Source organism: Falco rusticolus, chromosome 5 (genome assembly GCF_015220075.1).
Source record: "Falco rusticolus isolate bFalRus1 chromosome 5, bFalRus1.pri, whole genome shotgun sequence".
NCBI lineage: Eukaryota > Metazoa > Chordata > Aves > Falconiformes > Falconidae > Falco > Falco rusticolus.
The window spans coordinates 43,887,239-43,906,093 of NC_051191.1; the positions used below are offsets into that span (position 1 = coordinate 43,887,239).

Sequence of the window (18,855 nt, forward strand, 5' to 3'; positions counted from 1 at the left end):
CTAAAATGCCACTAGACAGGTATGTTTAAGCAACTGAATCCCACCTATAAGGCCTGTAAAACTTGTGGTTTCCTTTTGGAAATTAAAGGTTGTACAAAAATACATTTTTAATTCATCACTCAACTTTCAATGGTAAGACCTTGGATTCAAAAATTTCAAATACAAATTACATTATTTTCTTTCAGCAGTTAGCCACTAAGAGAAAAAGGGAAAAAAAACCCCATCTTTCAGCAAAAGATGCTAATTTCTTGCCCTTGTCCTGGCAACAGTTAGTATCTAACAGTTAAGTACAGCAGAAGAGAATTGAGCACCTAAAAGATGAAACTTGCCAGAAACTTTTTAAACTCTGGTGAAAAACAACTGTGGGCCAAAGAGTAGATGTTCAACATATCCTAGTATGATCAAAATTATCCTCACATGCCAGTGTATGAAAGGATAGTGCATACAGATATGTAAATATTTTTAAAAGAGTCCTCAAACTCTGTTATGTATATCAAAGGATGCACGGGAACAGAACACAATTACCTATGTAGAGGCTCTTACAGACTGACTTTAGCAGTGGTACAGTATGTATAGAGGATACATGAGCATAAGGGGTGAGGGAAGAGGGGGTGAACAGAAACATAATTTCCTAAAATGTTCCTTAAAACTTAAAAGAAAAGAAAGGGGGGTTAGAGGATGAGTTACACTACGTTGCACTACAGAAGCTGATTAACTGTTACGTGAGTATTTCTACTGTAAATGGTTAGTTCTGTCCATGAAAATTTTTTAAATCTTCACATTAAATAGAGTCTCAAATTACCTACAAAATGGCTTTTCTTTTACATCACTGTCCTGGTTTCAGCTGGCATAGAGTTAATTTTCTTCTTAGTAGCTGGTGCAGTGCTGTGTTTTGGATTTGGTGTGAGAATAATGTTGGTGGCACACTGATGGTTTTAGTTGTTGCTGGGTAATGTTTATACTAAGTCAAGGATTTTTCATTTTCACAGACCCTGCCAGTGAGATGGCTCAAGGGGCACAAGAAATTGGGAGGGGACACAGCCAGGGCAGGTGACCTGAACTAGCCAAAGGGATATTCCATACCATAGAACATCATACTAAGTACAGGAATTGAGGGGAGTTGGCTGGGGCCTGCCAGTCACTGCTCAGGGGCAGGCTGGGCATCAGCAGGTGGTAGGCAATTGTACTGTGCATCACTTCCCACCCCTCCCCGGCCTTACCTTTGAATTTTATTCCTCTCCCATTCTCTCCCTGTTATTATTATTATTATTATTATTATTATTAGTGGTGGTGGTGGTTTTGTTGTTGTTGGTTTTGTTATTATTATTATCTTTCAATTACGAAATTGTTCTTATCTCAATCCTTGACTTTTACCATTTTCCCCGATTATTCTTCCCATCTCATTGCGGGAGGCACGGAGTGAGCAAGGGGAGTGAGCAAGCAGCTGCATGGTACTTAGTTGCCAGCTGAGGTTAAACCACAAAGATCATCATCATAATGATTCACATTATGCACAGAGAAATGAAAGGTACAGCTGTTGCCCTGTGCTTTAAGGTTAGTAACATTAGGGGCTTTTCCTTTACAGCCCTGTAACCTTTAACTTGTAGCATTAAAGTCTGCTTTTGTCTTTCACTGACATACCCCAAGGCTGCTGTGGCAATACTTTCTTACTTTACACTCCCAAATGCTCTTGCCTTCATGGCCTTGCGTCATCAAATTGCAAGACTTTGATATGTTTCTGATGGGTTTCTTGTGGCAACAGATTATGACTGATTTTTAATTCACCCTTTATCCTCCTGCTTCTCTTTCACCTCTCACTTTGTAGCTTTTGCTCTATAACTTTATGGGCAGGAATATGTAGAGCTTAGTAGGTAACATTAGTAGATAATTATTATTTAAATAGCACAGAAGCAGTACCCAGAAATATTTGCACAGAACTTTGCAACATGTTAAATGAGTGCAATATCTGCACCTGATCTGTGTGCTGCAGTCAGCACCATCAACAGTAACATGTGAGAGAAACCAGCTGGGACACCAAGATGGTCCTTCTGTAACTGTATAGTCACTGTGGGAAGTGTTCAGGGGAATATCTGTACCACTGGAGAAAATTATGGGAAGAGGAGTCTTGCCTGGAGATATCCCAGTCTCTTCCTTTCCAGCTGGCCACTAGTGTAGCTTTCTCTTCTCTTTGTCTCACTCTCTTTTTATTTTTATTTTTTAATTTTCAAATAATTTTCTTTTTTTTCATTACGAGTATGTATACTATCAGCTATGGACCTCACAGGTAAGCCTGTCTGCTCAGTCTTTGAGTAACACAGAGAATACTCCAGATTTTAAGAAGTCTTCTACAAAAATCAGTAGACTTGTATATAATATTCCTGATATATCTGCTACTTTTGCCCACATTTGGGCAATGAAACTGTTTGTCTATGTGGCCAAGCCAGAAGGAAAGTAATTATGAAAATTCAATATTAAATATACTTCTATATTCTCTGAAAAAAAGGCATATTTGAATTGACAGAGTGGAACAGTTTGATTTAAAAGTGCTCAGGCATTTGTTATTACTTCAAAAATTGACCCAAATTTTCAGTTTCTGTGTAGTAGAGATCCCAAAAGAACATACCTAAAGCTGATCCAACTGAACCTGTTCAAACAACATCAATATTGCCCAGCAGACGATGACAAGAATTAGGGATTTCTCAGTAATCTGTCAGGAAACTAAAGCTTTCTTTACAGAAATACAGAAATCCAACCAGAGAAGCAACATCCTAACAGTGTTATCACATCTCTCAAATAATTAAAAATGTTCAAGATTTTTTAGATAAATAGTTTGAGGAAACACAGAAGCACAAACACTGCAGCCAAACATCAGAAATGCTTTCAACTTAACTATCTAAATCTGACAATGCAAAAACATGTTGTTGGATTTTGTATTCATATGGAATCAAAGGTAGAAGTTCACTGATTCCCTTAATTGCCTTCCATACGTATGACAAACGTGAGCCCTCTTCTGTCCCATGTGTGAGAGTTCTTGATAGAGACCAGCAAGCGCTCCATATTGACCTCTGTCTCATTGGAAAGAAACTAGAATTAACACCAGCTGAATAAAACTTAGAGGAATGAAAACTATTCTGATACCTAAAAGTTCTTTCTGTTATTTTACCCTTTTCATAAATTACGCTCAAAGAGTTAATTGTGTTGAAATAAACATTAGCATAACACCTAAGGATATAATTTTTTACCTGGCTATGGAGTGCTGGCAGCATAGATACTGAACCTAAACTGTAGAATAACTCATTAGGAAATATGCAATAGCTGTGGCAAGATTTACTGTAAGTATGCTTGAAGTGTTTTTAAAAATTAATATTATGCTGCTATGCTTGGCTTAATTAGTTTTCTTCTTCATTTACAAAGCATATCTGTCTGGTTTATGAACTTAGTCTCTATTCCCCATTCTTGAAAGCCTGTTTAATTAAAGTTTTAACTACTGTATAAGCTTTAGAAACAGTAGAATGACTTTTATTACTAGAAATCTACATCCTTATTTTAAATATGATCAAACCTACATATACTTTATCTGAAATATGACAAGACATGCTCAATAATACTCCTGAAAAGACACATGATTCTGCTACTTTTAATTACACGTTATCCATTTCCACAATATTGCATGCAGGCAATTTTGGATTTTGTACAGAAAGTTGCACTAGTAGTGGAACTGTGATTAATTTACCCAGTCACCAAGTCAGCCCTCTGAAATCCATTAAAGGTCACCTTTCTTTTTTAGGTACGTACCTATTTCTAATCTGTTCATTGATTTCCTCATTCATTATTCTATTCTATCTCTTTTAGAGGTCCATCACTTATTATACTCCCACCTCTACTTGTAGGGCACTATGCTTTGATTTTCAATTATAGCAAATCCTATCACAATCATTTTCAGCATTTATCACTTGCTCCCCTTCATGCTATAATAAATGTTTAAATACTAATTTATTTTTGCTATATATACAAAATTGAAACCCAGTCATTAGAAATGCTATACCTGAAGTTCTAGAAATACATGACATACAGTTTATCATAACATATTTTTGGCTGCATATTAAAAAGCTTGTGGCATAATGGTCAGTGAGCAGAAATTATTTGTGCAATCACTGCCTACAGACTAAAGTAAAGCAGAAAATATTTTTGGCTCCCCCATGCACAGATGCTGGAGACCCTGCTTAATGACTTGTTACCCATTATACCCAAAATACACTACAGTTTCATCACACAATTTACTCCACAGAAGCAGAATGTCAACAATAGTCAGTCTGATAATAATGAAAAAAGATAATAGTCATTTTCCCTCTTATTCTCATTTGAATCTCATAAGTACTGGGGTGATCAATTTCAAAACCTTATTAGTTCTGCTGCTGTGAACTATTCAGGACCTCATTTCAAGATCAGTTTGCAGCACAAAACTATGAAGGCAATCTTTTTAAATGAACAATTTACAATTAATATTTCTGCCAACATATATTTGCAAGTTTTACGTAATAGCAAACACAGTAATTTCAAATTTTTTGAATTAAAACAAGGGCAATTATTGCATATGGCTGACCAACAGTGCTATAAGATATGCACTGGTACGAAAAAACTTTGTCAAGCTGTAAATCCAGTGAAGAAAAAAAAATAAACAAATGGAAAACTTTACACTATTTTACTAAAAAAAAAAATAAAAAGATATAAAGCATCATCAGTTCATTCTGTGTAGAATTCTGTATTCATTACTCCACTCAATAGAAAAATATGAAATGTACAAAATGAATTATAAGTCTTTAAAGAGGTGTAATATTTTGTATTCTTTACATATGTTCTTACAACAAAAAATGTTTTCTTTACATATGCTCTTATCCCAAGAAATGTTTTAACCAGATTTTTATTTAGACTAAATTGGCCTATTTCCCTTAACATTAACAAAGCTAAGATGGTTCATACCAGCTGAGACTCTGATCTTATGAGAGAGTATGTTCAGATCATCACAAATGGCAGTGTTGATGCATTTTAAGAAGTTATTGTGCTTCAGCTGGAGTTGGTAAGCAGACATGTGGTCCCTGTCAGCTCATTGCAATGCCAAGTACATGGTGTTCACTCAAGCTGCCTTCAGCAGTTCCAAAAGGGAGCCCAGAGGAAAGCATTGGAAAGATGAGCATTTAGGAAGAACACTTTGGAGAGGAGCTATGCTATTTTTGTATACAGTATCAAAAGTGATTCAACTGCTGTTGTTTCCCTACATATGAGTGGAGATGGAAATTAATCTTCATTAGACTGGAGCAGTATCATGCATGTAGTCAGCTTAAATGAAGCACATGAGGGAGCAGTATCTCCAGCTGCGGGGGACAGAAGGAAGGGGTGGGGTGGGGGAAGAGAGTGTGAATGAATATGTGTGTGTGTGTGCATGTGTGCACACTAAAGCAGTACCTTTTAAAAACCACCAATTCCGTAATTTGTAATTACCCTATCACTACTCGATTTGAAATGAACAGAACGTCTGCTTAATTCTTCCTTCAAAGGAGACAAAGGAATTCAGACCAAAAACCAAACAAAACAACCCCCCCCAAAAAACACCAAAAAAACCCAAAAATAACAAAACCAAACAAAAAGTCATTATTTGGGACTCTGCAACCATGATAATGATCCAGATAATGAAACAACCCCATACTGAGTCTAGTTCACAAGATAATTTTCTACTCATTATTGGTAGGTGAATACTATCCTTTCACTGTGTCACTGGCTGAGTTCAGCACCCTAGATATATTCAAGCAAGACAGAGAGGACTTTTGCACTGCTGTAAAATGAAATAACCCATAAGATTCATTTACAATATTCAGAGTAGACTCTTCTGTTTAAGCGTGTTTTCCCTCAATTTGCAAACATAAAAATATCCTTGATCCTAATACTGCACAAGCTAATAAAAATTATCCTTTTGATTTACAGGAGGCAAGTGCGTGCCTGAATTACCAGGTTCTGAACCTTGTTTGCCTTCCAGCACACTTAGAAAAATCTGCTGCTGAAAAATACATGAACTTGTTGTTCATTTTCTAGGATGAGGAACCCAGGGAGTTCAGTTAATGGCTGTTCCACAAACCTCTTATGTGAGCATAAGCCTACAACAACCGCTTTCATACTGACTTCCTCTTCTATAAAATGGGTTTTAATACTATCTCCTGCCTCCTACCCCCATCTTTGGTCTTGTCACACTGAGCTTTTAATTTAGTATATACAGATGAGCATCAGAGTTGCAATGGAGCTCAAATTCTATCCAGAAAGTACTTAAGCAGACGTTCAAATGTTGAGAAGATGAAGCCCTGAACTGCTCAGGACAGACCATTTTTACTAAAAACACCCTTTATTCTAATGCCTAAGTATGGATTTGAGTCCCAAATTTCAGACCACGAATGACATTTGTATTCGTAGCTTAGAAAGCAAAGGGGAAATAACTTGTGGAAATCAAAATAAATGAAAGCATTTTATTAACTATTGCATTTTCTAAGTGTTAGTGCATTTTACTCACTGCTCACTTTTTTAAAATCTTCATAAAGACAATCTATTGAGCTTCCCATTGAGATGATTATACTTGTATGCATGTCTTTTCTAACCATCTGATGTCTTGGCAGCAAATCAACTTTCAGCGAAACAGAAATCAAATGTATTTCTTTAAAGAAAAATGCCTACAAAAGACATGCTCTCTTAAGCCAGATTAATACACGGTACTTGTTTAAGCTTCTAACAAAGAAAACATTCCTCTAAAAGATGCAACACATTTGAAAATTAATATTTGAGATTATAGAATCATATGATAATTCAGGCTGGAAGGTCCCTCAGGAGGTTTCTAGTTCAACCTTCTGCCCAAACCAGGGTTAGCTACAAGATAAGGTAAGGTTGTTGAGGGCTTTATCCAGTCATGTCTTGAACACCTCCAAGGATGGAGACCACACCTTCTCCGGCAACTGACCCACTGCCTGACCTCATGGAGAAAATGCTTCTCTTATCCAATCTGAACCTCTCAAGTTATGCCCATTGCACCACTATGCCTGGCTCCACCTTCTTGCTAACCTCCCCACAGGTACTGGGGGATTGCTTTAGGTGACCCCAGAGCCTTCTCTTCTCCAGGCTGAGCAGTCCCATCTCCCCAGTCTCTCCTGACAGGGCAAGTGCTGCAGCCCCTGACCAGCCTGAAGGCTTGAGGCCCTTTGCTGGATTTGTTCCAGATTACCAATGTCCTTCCTGCCCAAATCTGGACACAGAAGTCTATGTGTGGTCTATGACACAAAGGTATTTTTCTCTTCCTGAAACAGCATTTGTGTATATCACAGCCCTGTTCATAATGTTTGTGTTTAAAACCTATCAAAAGGCCTCAACATCCTAGAAGATAATTTCATAGAAAATAAAAATCTGCCTATTAGTAGTATTATCTGCTCTAACATTGGTCTCTGCTTAGCGTCCAGCACATGGAAACCAGTCAGGGGAAGCAAACTGGTGATCATAACTCTGCTGGATATTTGCACATTTGAAACGTCACAATTGACCAATGGCATAAAACAGCAAAAGTTACATGCTCTCAGCTGCTGGTGTGAGCACAGTCCAGACAGGCCATGATACTTCAACAGTACTTTTCCCATCTCTTCCAGATTTTTGTTCTCCATTCTTGTAGTTTTCAAGGCTAAAGACAAAGTGCTTGTCTGCCTCTTTTCTCTTAATTCTATAACACATATGACCACAAGACAGAATGGTACTTCACACAGCTACAGCTAATGCTGGCAATTAAGTGTCTGCAGATACACTTTCTGCATATACTGAAGTATACTTCACAATAACCATGGCTGCATAACTACAGGGATTTATTGAAAGCTATGAGAAATGTTACTCCAAGGTGCCTACAGAGCATTTAAAAGACTCCCCCACTGTTTACTACTTTGGCAGATTAAAATAGTCTTTGAGCACTACTGAGACCTGTTATGCGCAGTGTTCACAGATACGCTATCTTAAAAGAGATGCTGCTTTTCACATTTTAAAGCGCTGCTCCTCTAATTAAACAAAACCAAAAACAAACAAAAAGCCCAAAACAAAAAAGAGGAAGAAAAAAGGAAGAAATAATAAAAAACCCCTTTCTCCCTGTTATAAATGCAGCTGTCATTTGTGGCTTGATTCAGACACACAGTAATGGAGAGTAGCTGACTATATATTGCAATTGCAATTGCATACTCAATTTTTAGTACTTTTGGGTTTAGTCTGAATAGTAACTCTGAAAACTCATGTTATTGATGGTCTCTTTTTTATTGTCTCATAGTGTTGTCCAAATCAAACCTCCTTACTTCAGAGGTAATAGGATATGTTGTTTCTTTTATCTATAAGCTAACACTGCAAATTCTGTACAATCTCAGAGAATCATATTACCCTGGGTTTTTTCCTTTAATATTAAGAGTTCCAGAGGTCACACTGGCTCTGCATTGTAACTCCATTACTTTCAGTGAATTTTGACAAATGAAACCAACTGAAATATCGAAGAAATGGTATTGATGATATACACAATATTTTAGCAATTTTACTGCTGCTATCTACTGTTAGGAAGAATATATGTCTTTAAAATGTTACGGACATTAAAGGAATGAATTCCTTATTGAGTGGAACAATGAGTAAATATGGCTATAATATTAACACTCACACTTTCCAATGTGAAAAAAAAAGTAAAAAATTATTCTGGAAAACTATGTCTTTCTATTTTTTGTATGTTCATATATTGTGCCTTTGTGAAAAATTATTTTACCTTTTATTTTCTGAAAACAAAAGATAGCACATTTGTACATTTTTCTCCTGAACTTGAACTTTCTGTTCTTATTCTTTCTATCTCTTCATGCATTTTCCTCAACTATTACAACCAAAATCTAATGCAAAGCAAAAACATTTCTCCGTATTTTATAATAGTATGAAGAATGCCAAATTTTAGAAATCCAGCTTTGCAGGTCTTCATTACTGGGCCTAAAGATCTATAGAAACTTAGAAATTCATTATGGATACAGAAAAACTCTTCATCTTGGGTTTGTCAGATAGTTTTTATAGCTCAAAGATGCTGTACCAATATATATTCCCATCATTTGCATTTACAGAAATGGAGTCCAGTCATGCAAGGACTCTGCATATGGAAATGGAGTCAAAATCAATGCAAACTCCATTTAGGATACTTGAAAGGATACAATCAATGCTGGGGAGCCATGACAGAGCAGTATAGCTGGAACATAATAAAAGCTTTCTTTGGCTTAAAAAAAAATCCTGCCTGTACCTAACAATAAGCACTTCAAAAAAAATCCTGTCTGTACCTAACAATAAGCACTTCAAAATAAACTGCATAAAACCTACGAGATATGCATGCTGTACACATGGCCACAAAACAAAAATATTTTGGAAGGCAAAGAGTTTTTAATCTAAGGGGCAGTTTGACTGCTACTACATCCTTTAGATACATAAAGTACAAAGACACAACAATAGGAGACCTGCAATTACTCAAAAGGAAAGATCTTCTAAAATCTGTAATCTGAGGACAATGCTGCATCTCCATAGAGCACAACCAGTTCTCATTTTTGTCAGTTCTGATGGCAATCTTCCCAGTGCGGATCCTCACACTCACAAATCTATACTCACAACCCAAAGAAAGAGACAGTGAGCTTTGTGGAAGAAGGGAATAGGATACAGCCACAAACATACCCCATGTATCATGATCAACTGTGATTCCTAGCCTTTTGATGTCTTCTACTGATAATCCATTTTTTCTATTCCAACATTGAGCCAGTGCAAGCAGTACCTTACCACATCACCAGTACCTCAGAATAATTACCAGAGGTCTTTGTGTGTATGTCAGGATGGAAAGGAAACAAGATGACTCTTGCTACAGCACTAGTGAACATAGAATTATTTCTCTGTGATTAAATGGTGAAGGCCTGGATGATGGAGAGAGGCTTGGCAATAACAACTGCCAGCTCACTCAACACTTGGGGGTGCATCCCATCAGGGCCCATGGATTTGTGGGTGTCAGGTTTGCTTAAGTGATCTCTAACATGATCCTCCTCGACCAAAGGGAAGTCTGCTTTCTACAGACTTCCTCTCTTGCCTCCAGGGTCTGGGACTCCTGAGGGCTGGCCTTAACAGCAAAGACTGAGGCAAAGAAGGCATTCAGTAGCTCCACCTTCTCTGTGTCCTTCGTCACCAGGGCACCAACCTCATGCAGCAGCAGCCCCCATTTTCCCTGGTCTTTCTACTCCTACTGATCTCCTTGAAGAAGGCCTTCTTGTTGTCCTTGACATCCCTCACCAGATTTAATTCCAAACAGACCTTAGCCTTCCTTGTCACCTCCCTGCATGCTTTGACAGCACACCTGTATTCCTCCCAAGTGGCCTGTCCCTTTTCCCACGTCCTGTAAAATTCCTCCTTCTGGGGTTTTTTTTGGCCAGAATTTTGCCAGAAGCTCCTTGCTCATCCATGCCTATCTCCTGCCTTCTTTGCATAATTTTTTACTCATGGGGATGCATCACTCTTGAGCTTGGAGGAACTGATGTTTGAATATTAGCCAGCTCCCTTGGACTCCCCTGCCTTCTGGAGCCCTGACAGATGGGATGCCTCCAAGCAGGTCCTTGAAGAGGCCAAATTTAGCTCTCCTGAAACCCAGGGTTGCAATCCTACTTATTGCCCTGCTCCCTCAACACAGGATCTTCACCTCCAGCATCTCATGGTCACTGCAGCCAAGGCTGCCACCAACATTCATGTTCCCAACCAGTCCTTTGTTTGTTAGTTCAAGGTACAACAGCAACCTTGCCTCACTGGCTCCTCCATCAGCTGTGTCAAAAACTTATCATCAGTCTCTGCAGGAACCTCCTGGACCATGTGTGCCTGGCTGTGTTGTCTTTCCAGCAGCTATCAGGGTGGTTGAAGTCCCCCATGAAAACTAGGGCCTGTGATCGTGAGGCCACCTCCAGCTCTCTGTAGAAGGCCTCATCAACTTGCTCTTCCTGATCAGGTGGCCTGTAGTAAACATCCACAATGTGTCACCCATTTTAGCCTGTGCCTGAACCCTCACCCATAAGCTCTCAGCTCCTTCTTCACCCACCCATAGGCAGAGCTCGATGCATGATACATTCCACTTGCTCTCTCACATAAACAGCAACTCGACCACCTTGCCTTGCTGGCTTGTCTTTCCTAAAAAGTACAAAGCCATCCAAGACAGCACTCCAGTCATGCAAGCTATCCCACCATGTCTCTGCAATCGTAATGAGATTGTGGCCCTGTGACCACACATGGATCGTTAACACTTGCTGTGTATCCCCCACACTGCATGCCTTGGTGTACAGGTATTTCAGAGAGGCAACAGAGCGTGCAGTTTTCCCAAAAGGGGCCAAAAGGATCCACCACAGCCACACGCACCCTGGAGGTGGTCGGCCTTCTGGTTTGTATCTTGAGAGGCAGCTGTGGAAGATTTGTTGCCACTGCTGTTGGCCTGGCTTATTCCCCAGTTGGATGTGATGGTGTTAGCGTCGTGACTTTGGACATCCCTCACCCCCCAGCCAATTCCTTCAGTTAAAACCAGGGGTCCTCAAACTACGGCCTGCGGGCTGGATACAGCCCCCAGGGTCCTCAATCCGGCCCCCGGTATTTACGGACCCCCCTGCCGGGATTGGGGCGGGAAACCAAAAAGCCGCAGGTGACTGCCTGCCACTGCATCCGCACGCCGGCCCCCTGGTTAAAAAGTTTGAGGACCCCTGGTTTAAAGCCTGCCTCACCAAGCTGGCCAGCCTGCTGCCAAAAATTCCCTTGTCTCTTCTAGGCAGGTGGATCCCATTCCTCCCTAACGGGCTACAGTCGGCATAGAATGACCAGTTGACATAGAAGCCAAAACCCTCACAAGGGCACCATCTATGAAGCCAGAAGCTGATTTGCATTACGCATCTACTTCTGACTGCACCCTTTCCTCCTGCTGGTAAAATGGAAGACAAGATAACTTGGGCACCGACATTTTTCACTAGCATCACCAGGGCTCTATAGTCTTCCTTGATTCCGCCCCGGTTCTGGTTTGCAGTGCCATTCGTGCCCCGGTGCAGCAGCCGCAGCGGGCAGCCGTCTGTGCTCCTGACGAGTTGTGGCCTCCCTCGGCCGCACCTTCGGAAGGCAGCACCGCTCTCAGGGCTCCTGCCGGGCCGGCAGCTGGGCGCAGAAGCAGCGGCTGCAGCGGAGGCGAGTGCCCGGCGCTGCGGCAGAGCCCCGCGGCGCTGCCCGGGGCCGCGGGCACACACGCCCGGTGCGGGGCGCTCCCCGCGGCCTCCCGCGCCCGCCAAGTGCCGCCCCGCGGCCCGGGCCCGGCGCTGCCGCGGGCCCCCGACACCCGCCGCGGTCCGGCCGGGCCCGCTAGAGCTGCCGGCCGCGGTGGGGCTCCGCGCTCGGCCCCGCGGGTCCCGGTGCGCCCCGGCCCTCGGCCCGGCGCCGCCGCCGCTGCCCCCTTGCCTACTGAGAGAGGCAAGTTTAAACTCAGTTTTGGTTCACTTTGCATAAATCTTCATTTCTTTGCGTTACTGAATCGTACCATAACTCATCTGTGATAGATTACTATAGATTTTTTTAATTTCCACCACTGCATTTAAGATAAATGAGTTTCTATAAGTTTAATTTCAAGTTATTCAAAGTGTTTTATAACACCAATATTAATTTTTAACAGACTGGATTATATTGACTTTTAAAATAAGGCTTCCTTTGGAAGAACTATCATGTAAACAGTCTTCAGGAACCACTGTAATAATTTCCTACTTAAAGTTAATTCTCCTGTGAATCCATGGAAGACAAAAGAAAGGCTGATCGATGGGAGCTATGCTTTGCAATATTGTCTATATACAAGCTGACCTATAGATTCATTCTCAAGGGCTAAATGGTGATTTTCTGTCTATTCTTGAAATTGTTCTGAAGAGGAAGCTCTACTAGCTTATCCAAATTAAATTATCTGTTACAGGTCTGTGGCATGTACTATATGCTCCTGGGGATTTACAGAACACTACTGAACCCACTTCACCAGGACTACCAACTGACTGGAAACCAGAACAGAAAATCAAAGTGCCAGAATTCTTATGCAGTAAGTCTGTAGCATTTTTCAGTCCCTCAAAGCATATTTCAAAAGGTGAAGTACTATGTAGCCCATAACACCTGATTACCTGAAAAATACAAAATGAAAGGTCAAAACGGACCCATTGCAGATCTCTTAACTACATTCCTCTTCAAAAACTAGAAGACAGACATTATTCTTTGCAAAATGTAACTTTTTAAAACTTATTTAATGCTTTTAGAAAGGAAGAACTGAAAAACAGATTTTTTCTGCCATGACACCTCAACTCAGGTCAAAATACAAAGAACCTTTCCTACAGTACTGATGGCTCTGCCTACTTGATCTTTCATTACTTTTGGTAATTAACAAATAGTAAAATGCTAACTAACTTATTTTAATTGATAATATGAGAAAACACAGTATTCTTGTGACAAATTATCCCTAATCAGGCACCAAATAGATAAATACAGGTAATTCATTCATCTATGAAAGCATAATTACAGACTCACAGATCATATTGTCTTATTATCTATCTCATGGAGCACTACATGAAAATACCTTCCAAATCACAGTTATTTGGAATCCTTTCTTTACAATGGGAGACTGGAAGACTCACCATTGAAAGTGTGTATTAATTAATTCTGTCACATGACACCAAGCAAAATTTGCAGAGCAACAGATAGGCTTTGTACATTGCACTGACCTTCCACATAAAATGTCCCACAAAACACAACTCTCTGTATAACCACTACCTCTGCAAAACCATTGTACCCACAAACAGCCCCATATGTGCTAGGGCCCCAACAAATCTAACTGATGATTCCCCTTTTTCTGTACCTTGGAACTGAAACAACTGCTCTGTAGTGAGACTAGATGTTTTCTCAGCAAGAAGGAATTCTGGTTGATTACTGGAGCAGCAAAAGGCTTAAAGAAGTGCCTGTTTTTTTAGCATACAGGCATATATATATACTCCCTTTCAAAGACTTGATATTAGGAACGAGGACGTTCAAATATTCCTCCAAGGTCAGTATGTATTAGTTGTGCATCATGTTTCACCCATACCAAAAAAGAGTCAGAACAAGAGGGAAAAGTCCCATACTTTCAGATACATTTTTGTACATTGTCCTTGTTACTTTTAGTTTCATTCACAGCATCACTGCATGCAGATCAGGAATAATTCAGTATATAAAAATATATAGATACAAAATCTTAAGATATAAAACCCAATTCTTTTTGGTTTGTAATAAAGAATCTCTTCAGACATCAAATAGGAATCAAAATCTATTTATGTTTTCTATACATGTTTTCAGTTACCTGTTGTCTGTTTCACTCACAAATATCCTACTCACATACCTGCTTGCAGTATCACAACAAAAATAATACATTTTAGAACAACCTTGCCAGCTTTGCTGTTTTATCTTATTATCTAAGCTTTTGCTTTACCCTAGTGCTATGAAGAGCAGCAAGTATTACTTACATTTATGTAATGTACAAATACGTAATAAAAACTTAATAAGTTATAGTAGTCTGATAATTTATTCTTTAGCTAAAAACTAGTTTCTACAGTTAAAGCAAACAGCCGTGGGACAATTTTCATGCATTTAAATAGAAAAAATGCCCATCTGAATTACTGAGATTAATATTTCTATCAATAAATTAATCTAACCTCTTTTACCACAGACAAATGAGGATCATTGTAGAATGTCTCTCTCACTTTTGTGTCCATGAGTGATTCACTAACCTACAGGCTCATCAGTATTCTGCTAACAATCTGAGAGCTATTACGCCCCATACCTTTGTCCATTTGGCCAAGAACACCCACAGAAGTTAATGAAAACTTCAGAGTCTTAAGGCATTTGAATGTACAGCATAATTAATTTCCTACATCTGGAGTTTAATTTATTAAATGTCTTGTATTATTAAAAACGATATTCAGTTTCAAAAATTCAGACAACTATGTGAATATTATAGAACAGTGAAAAGTAACACTTGAAATTGCCTTATATTGCGATCTCTTTCTGACATTACTACAGAAATGAATGAGGAATACTGAATCATGAACACACCAGTTTTATACTTATATGAATTACAGCACTAATATCAACTACATCAAGGAATAAGTACCTTCTTAGGGATGTAGGTCTATAAAAGGCATCACTCAGTAATGCACACTACCCCTGTTTTTAGTTCTTTAAAGTGATAGCTAGTTTTAGCTGTAATGCCCATAGGTTTTGACATCAAATTATCTTCTTAGTGTGTGTTATTTCAGATATTTTGCTTCAACAGACATATTCCAAGCACCCAAAAGCCCACCAGTGCTGCTATTCACTAGGACTCATTGAGATCACACTCAAATACTTGATTTGAATTGCAGCTGCCAAGTACTTGTTAAGTATTCACCACACCAGTGCAAGAGTTATTATCTAAATGAATTGAGTCTCAGTCTGCCATATTGTCTGAGAGCTCCCAGGGTCATTCATATTATAGTGTGGGAAACTAGGGATATACACTTCCAGCTCTATGCCAATTGTATTCTGTACCTGGGAAAAAGAAACCTTTTCAAACAAGCATTTTCATCAAAATAATACTGTTCTCACAAAAACTTTTGATTTACATCTACTAGTAATTTATTTCCACCTAGCCCCAGTAGGAAGGTCTATCTGTCAGAGTAAACCAAGTCTTGAAGTACTCTAGAGTCTACTCTTGCTACACATTTTTTTTCCGATAGAATAATTTACTCCATATCAGTTCCAGCGTATTCCCTATAGACTCCTACACACTACAGTGAAGACAGTAGTCTGTGAGGGTTCTTTGCCTCAAAAATAAAATAAAATAAATTAATCCCCTAAAAAAAATGAAACAAACAAACGAACTTTAAAAACCACCCTACTTTTATTTACCAACCACAGTATGAAACAGCAGCTGGAGTCTCTAACTGAAAAATCACAGCCATATAATCTTATTGAACAAATGCTGTACAATTACCTGCCTTGACATGTGGCAGAGATATTCTAAGAAACAAGTATTATTTGCACCCATGTACCTTTCATGAGAGAATGAGCAGTTTTGTGTAGCATTTCTCCTCTCATTAAAAAAGAGACAGGTACAATGCTGACATCCCTGTTAAGAACAGATAGAAAGAAAATACTAGAAAGTTCTCGTTGTCTAGGATACTGATTTAAAATCCACTGAAAAGCTGCACTATTCCTATAAAGACTTAGAGACTAAGGCTTAAAATACTTACTTGATAATGTCTCCTTCAAGAGCAATCACTCGTTTAATGATCTTCTGTTCAGGGTTTCTAGGAGACCTGAGACAGGGAATAAGGTTATACAATCAGTAATGTTCCTGTTGTTTTAAGAAAATGAAAAGAAATTCCACAAAGAAATAGACACTATTAAAAGTCATTAGGAGATTCCATGTTCTCCTTGATATAGCATCAATCACGATGTTCCACACTGACGTGAAGCTACTGTAATCATTCCTATTGCAAACCATCACTGAAAAGTAAATGCTGAAAAATGGACCGGCTTACAGACACCACAATAATCAACATACCTTTTATCATGAAAATTACACTCTACAACATTAAAAGTAGAACGTCCCACTACCAGTGAAGAGGGTACTTTTGCAAATAGATTAACATATTGAAACCTGAATTTCCCATCATATTGTGTTCAAACATTCATGTCATTCACTCACTTGGGGAAAAAAAAAATGCTCCCTATGTTATATTCATATATCAATCACTAATTTAGGTAAAACTTGCCTAGGAAATTATGGAAGTTTAAAAAAAGTTGTAAAATTTTCTGAAGGTTTCATCCTTATCCAGAGCTTCTTAATGAAATAACATGTTTTCACTTCAAGTTATTTTCTGATAAGCATGTTTTATTGAGTGGATTCTGATCATGCATTATGTAGTATTATGAGAAACCAAAGCTGAACTCGCATGCCCGGCCTGAATACTCCAACTGGCTGTATGTATATTAATAGACAGGACAATCAGAAAACAAATAGTTTTGACAGGTTAATGTAGACATATGTGCACCACAAGATTTCTTTCTTTTCTATATACTTTACCTTTTTTTTTTTTCAATTTTTCACTTTTAATTATTTAACTATGCAAATTTAGTAGAGTGTTTTCATGTTACTTAAAAAAATCTTTCTATCTGCTGCTTTTATATAAGAAAGTCAGTGAAGGAACAAATCATTTTGACTTTCCGCTGATGTTTAGGTTCTGTCTATTAGACTCCAAGTACAGCCTGCTAGACATGAAGTTGCAAGAGCTTTATATTACAGTTTTCACGCCTAAATACATTGGCCATGACACCCTTACAATAGACCAGTACCTTTAAGCTCATCTCTAGTCAACTGATAGCACACTAAGATTACATGTCCTTAAAAAGCAAAGCTGAGATGAATCTGGATGAAAAACTTGCTCACACTGCTGCATGACTAAAGGCATTTGCAGTTCACTTTCAGTTCCAAAAGCTAAAAAGAAAAATATTTTCAGACTTTTCAATTTATTTTTTTTTATAGGAAGTGAAAAAAGTATTCCAAACATTTGAAAAGTGATTTGGATTTTTTTGTGTGTGTCAATATATTTGAGACATATTTCTATTTCAATGTAATGATACAAAATTCAAGAAGCATAATTTTGAATTGCAAAATACCAAATAGTTTCACTTTACATTTTACCAAGCCTGAAAATCCTATTTTTACAAAGCAGTGTGGAGCTGTGGACATCAATAAGGACCATACTTTTATTCCCTAGTCATCACTGGAATTTTCAAATCATGATATAATTTATGATAATATTTTATTTAGCATTAATTTTACCCAAAGATTTGTATATTTCACCTCAGTCTTATCTTTCATGTTCTTTATCAGGCTGAGAATACACACTTTAGTAGTATTCTACTTGTCAGTCTTGGGAGGAATTAATCAAGTTTTAGATGCTGATTTAAAGATACAGAGTATCCACAGTGCTTTCTGATGCTGCACCCTAGCAGGCTTCAATTCACACTCAATTGAGCACTGACCACCTCTTATTCTGAATCAGAGCAGTCTAAGTAAAAACAGCACACTTTTATTATTACAAACTATTATAAATTTAAAATATTTGCAAAAAATACTTCTAATTTATTTAAATTTTTATTCATTTAGGCTCAGATTGCAGTATTTTCATGTAAAAATTAAGTAATGGAAATAATACATAAAGTATGTGATGAACCGTGCATTTCTTAAAGACTGAATGAAAATAAATTTTAAGTTTGTTCTTTCAAAATTCTGTTCTGGTTTAACACCTTACTTTCAAAGGTTCTTTGAAATTTCTCATGTAAGCATTTTCACTTGATTAGTACATATATACTGTACTGTAATTACTGACCTCTCACTTAATTTTACTTCCTTCGGAAAAAAATTACTAAAACCAGTAATAGTTTAGTCCTGCTCTGTCACTGATATCTGGGTGAGGTAACAAGCAATAATCTTTGAAATTGCAAGTCATTCAAAACAGAAGGGAATAGAAACTGTTTTACCTGTTTGCACCTCTCCTAAAGTATGCTGTACTTTTTCATTCTCCTTATATAAAAGCTCGTATTCAGGCATGTTCCTTTCAAGTGATATTGTGTGGGAAGAGATGAGATTTCTTACACACAGTGAACATATTTTGTCTCCCAAAGATGGCACTCAGAAGATATAAATACCATTAATATGAATTAATATGATTTAATACC

At 38.3% G+C, this 18,855-nt stretch overlaps 1 protein-coding gene across 2 annotated transcripts in view; it reads right to left on the reverse strand.

Annotated features, from left to right (window-relative positions):
- The window catches only part of IMMP2L (inner mitochondrial membrane peptidase subunit 2), a 476,905-nt gene that overhangs the window by 147,080 nt on the left and 310,970 nt on the right, over window positions 1-18,855 (reverse strand). For both annotated transcript variants that reach the window (XM_037389611.1, XM_037389613.1), the window contains exon 4: window positions 16,362-16,427. In XM_037389611.1, the coding sequence (XP_037245508.1) occupies window positions 16,362-16,427 (66 nt within the window). The remainder of the gene's footprint in view (window positions 1-16,361; window positions 16,428-18,855) is intronic.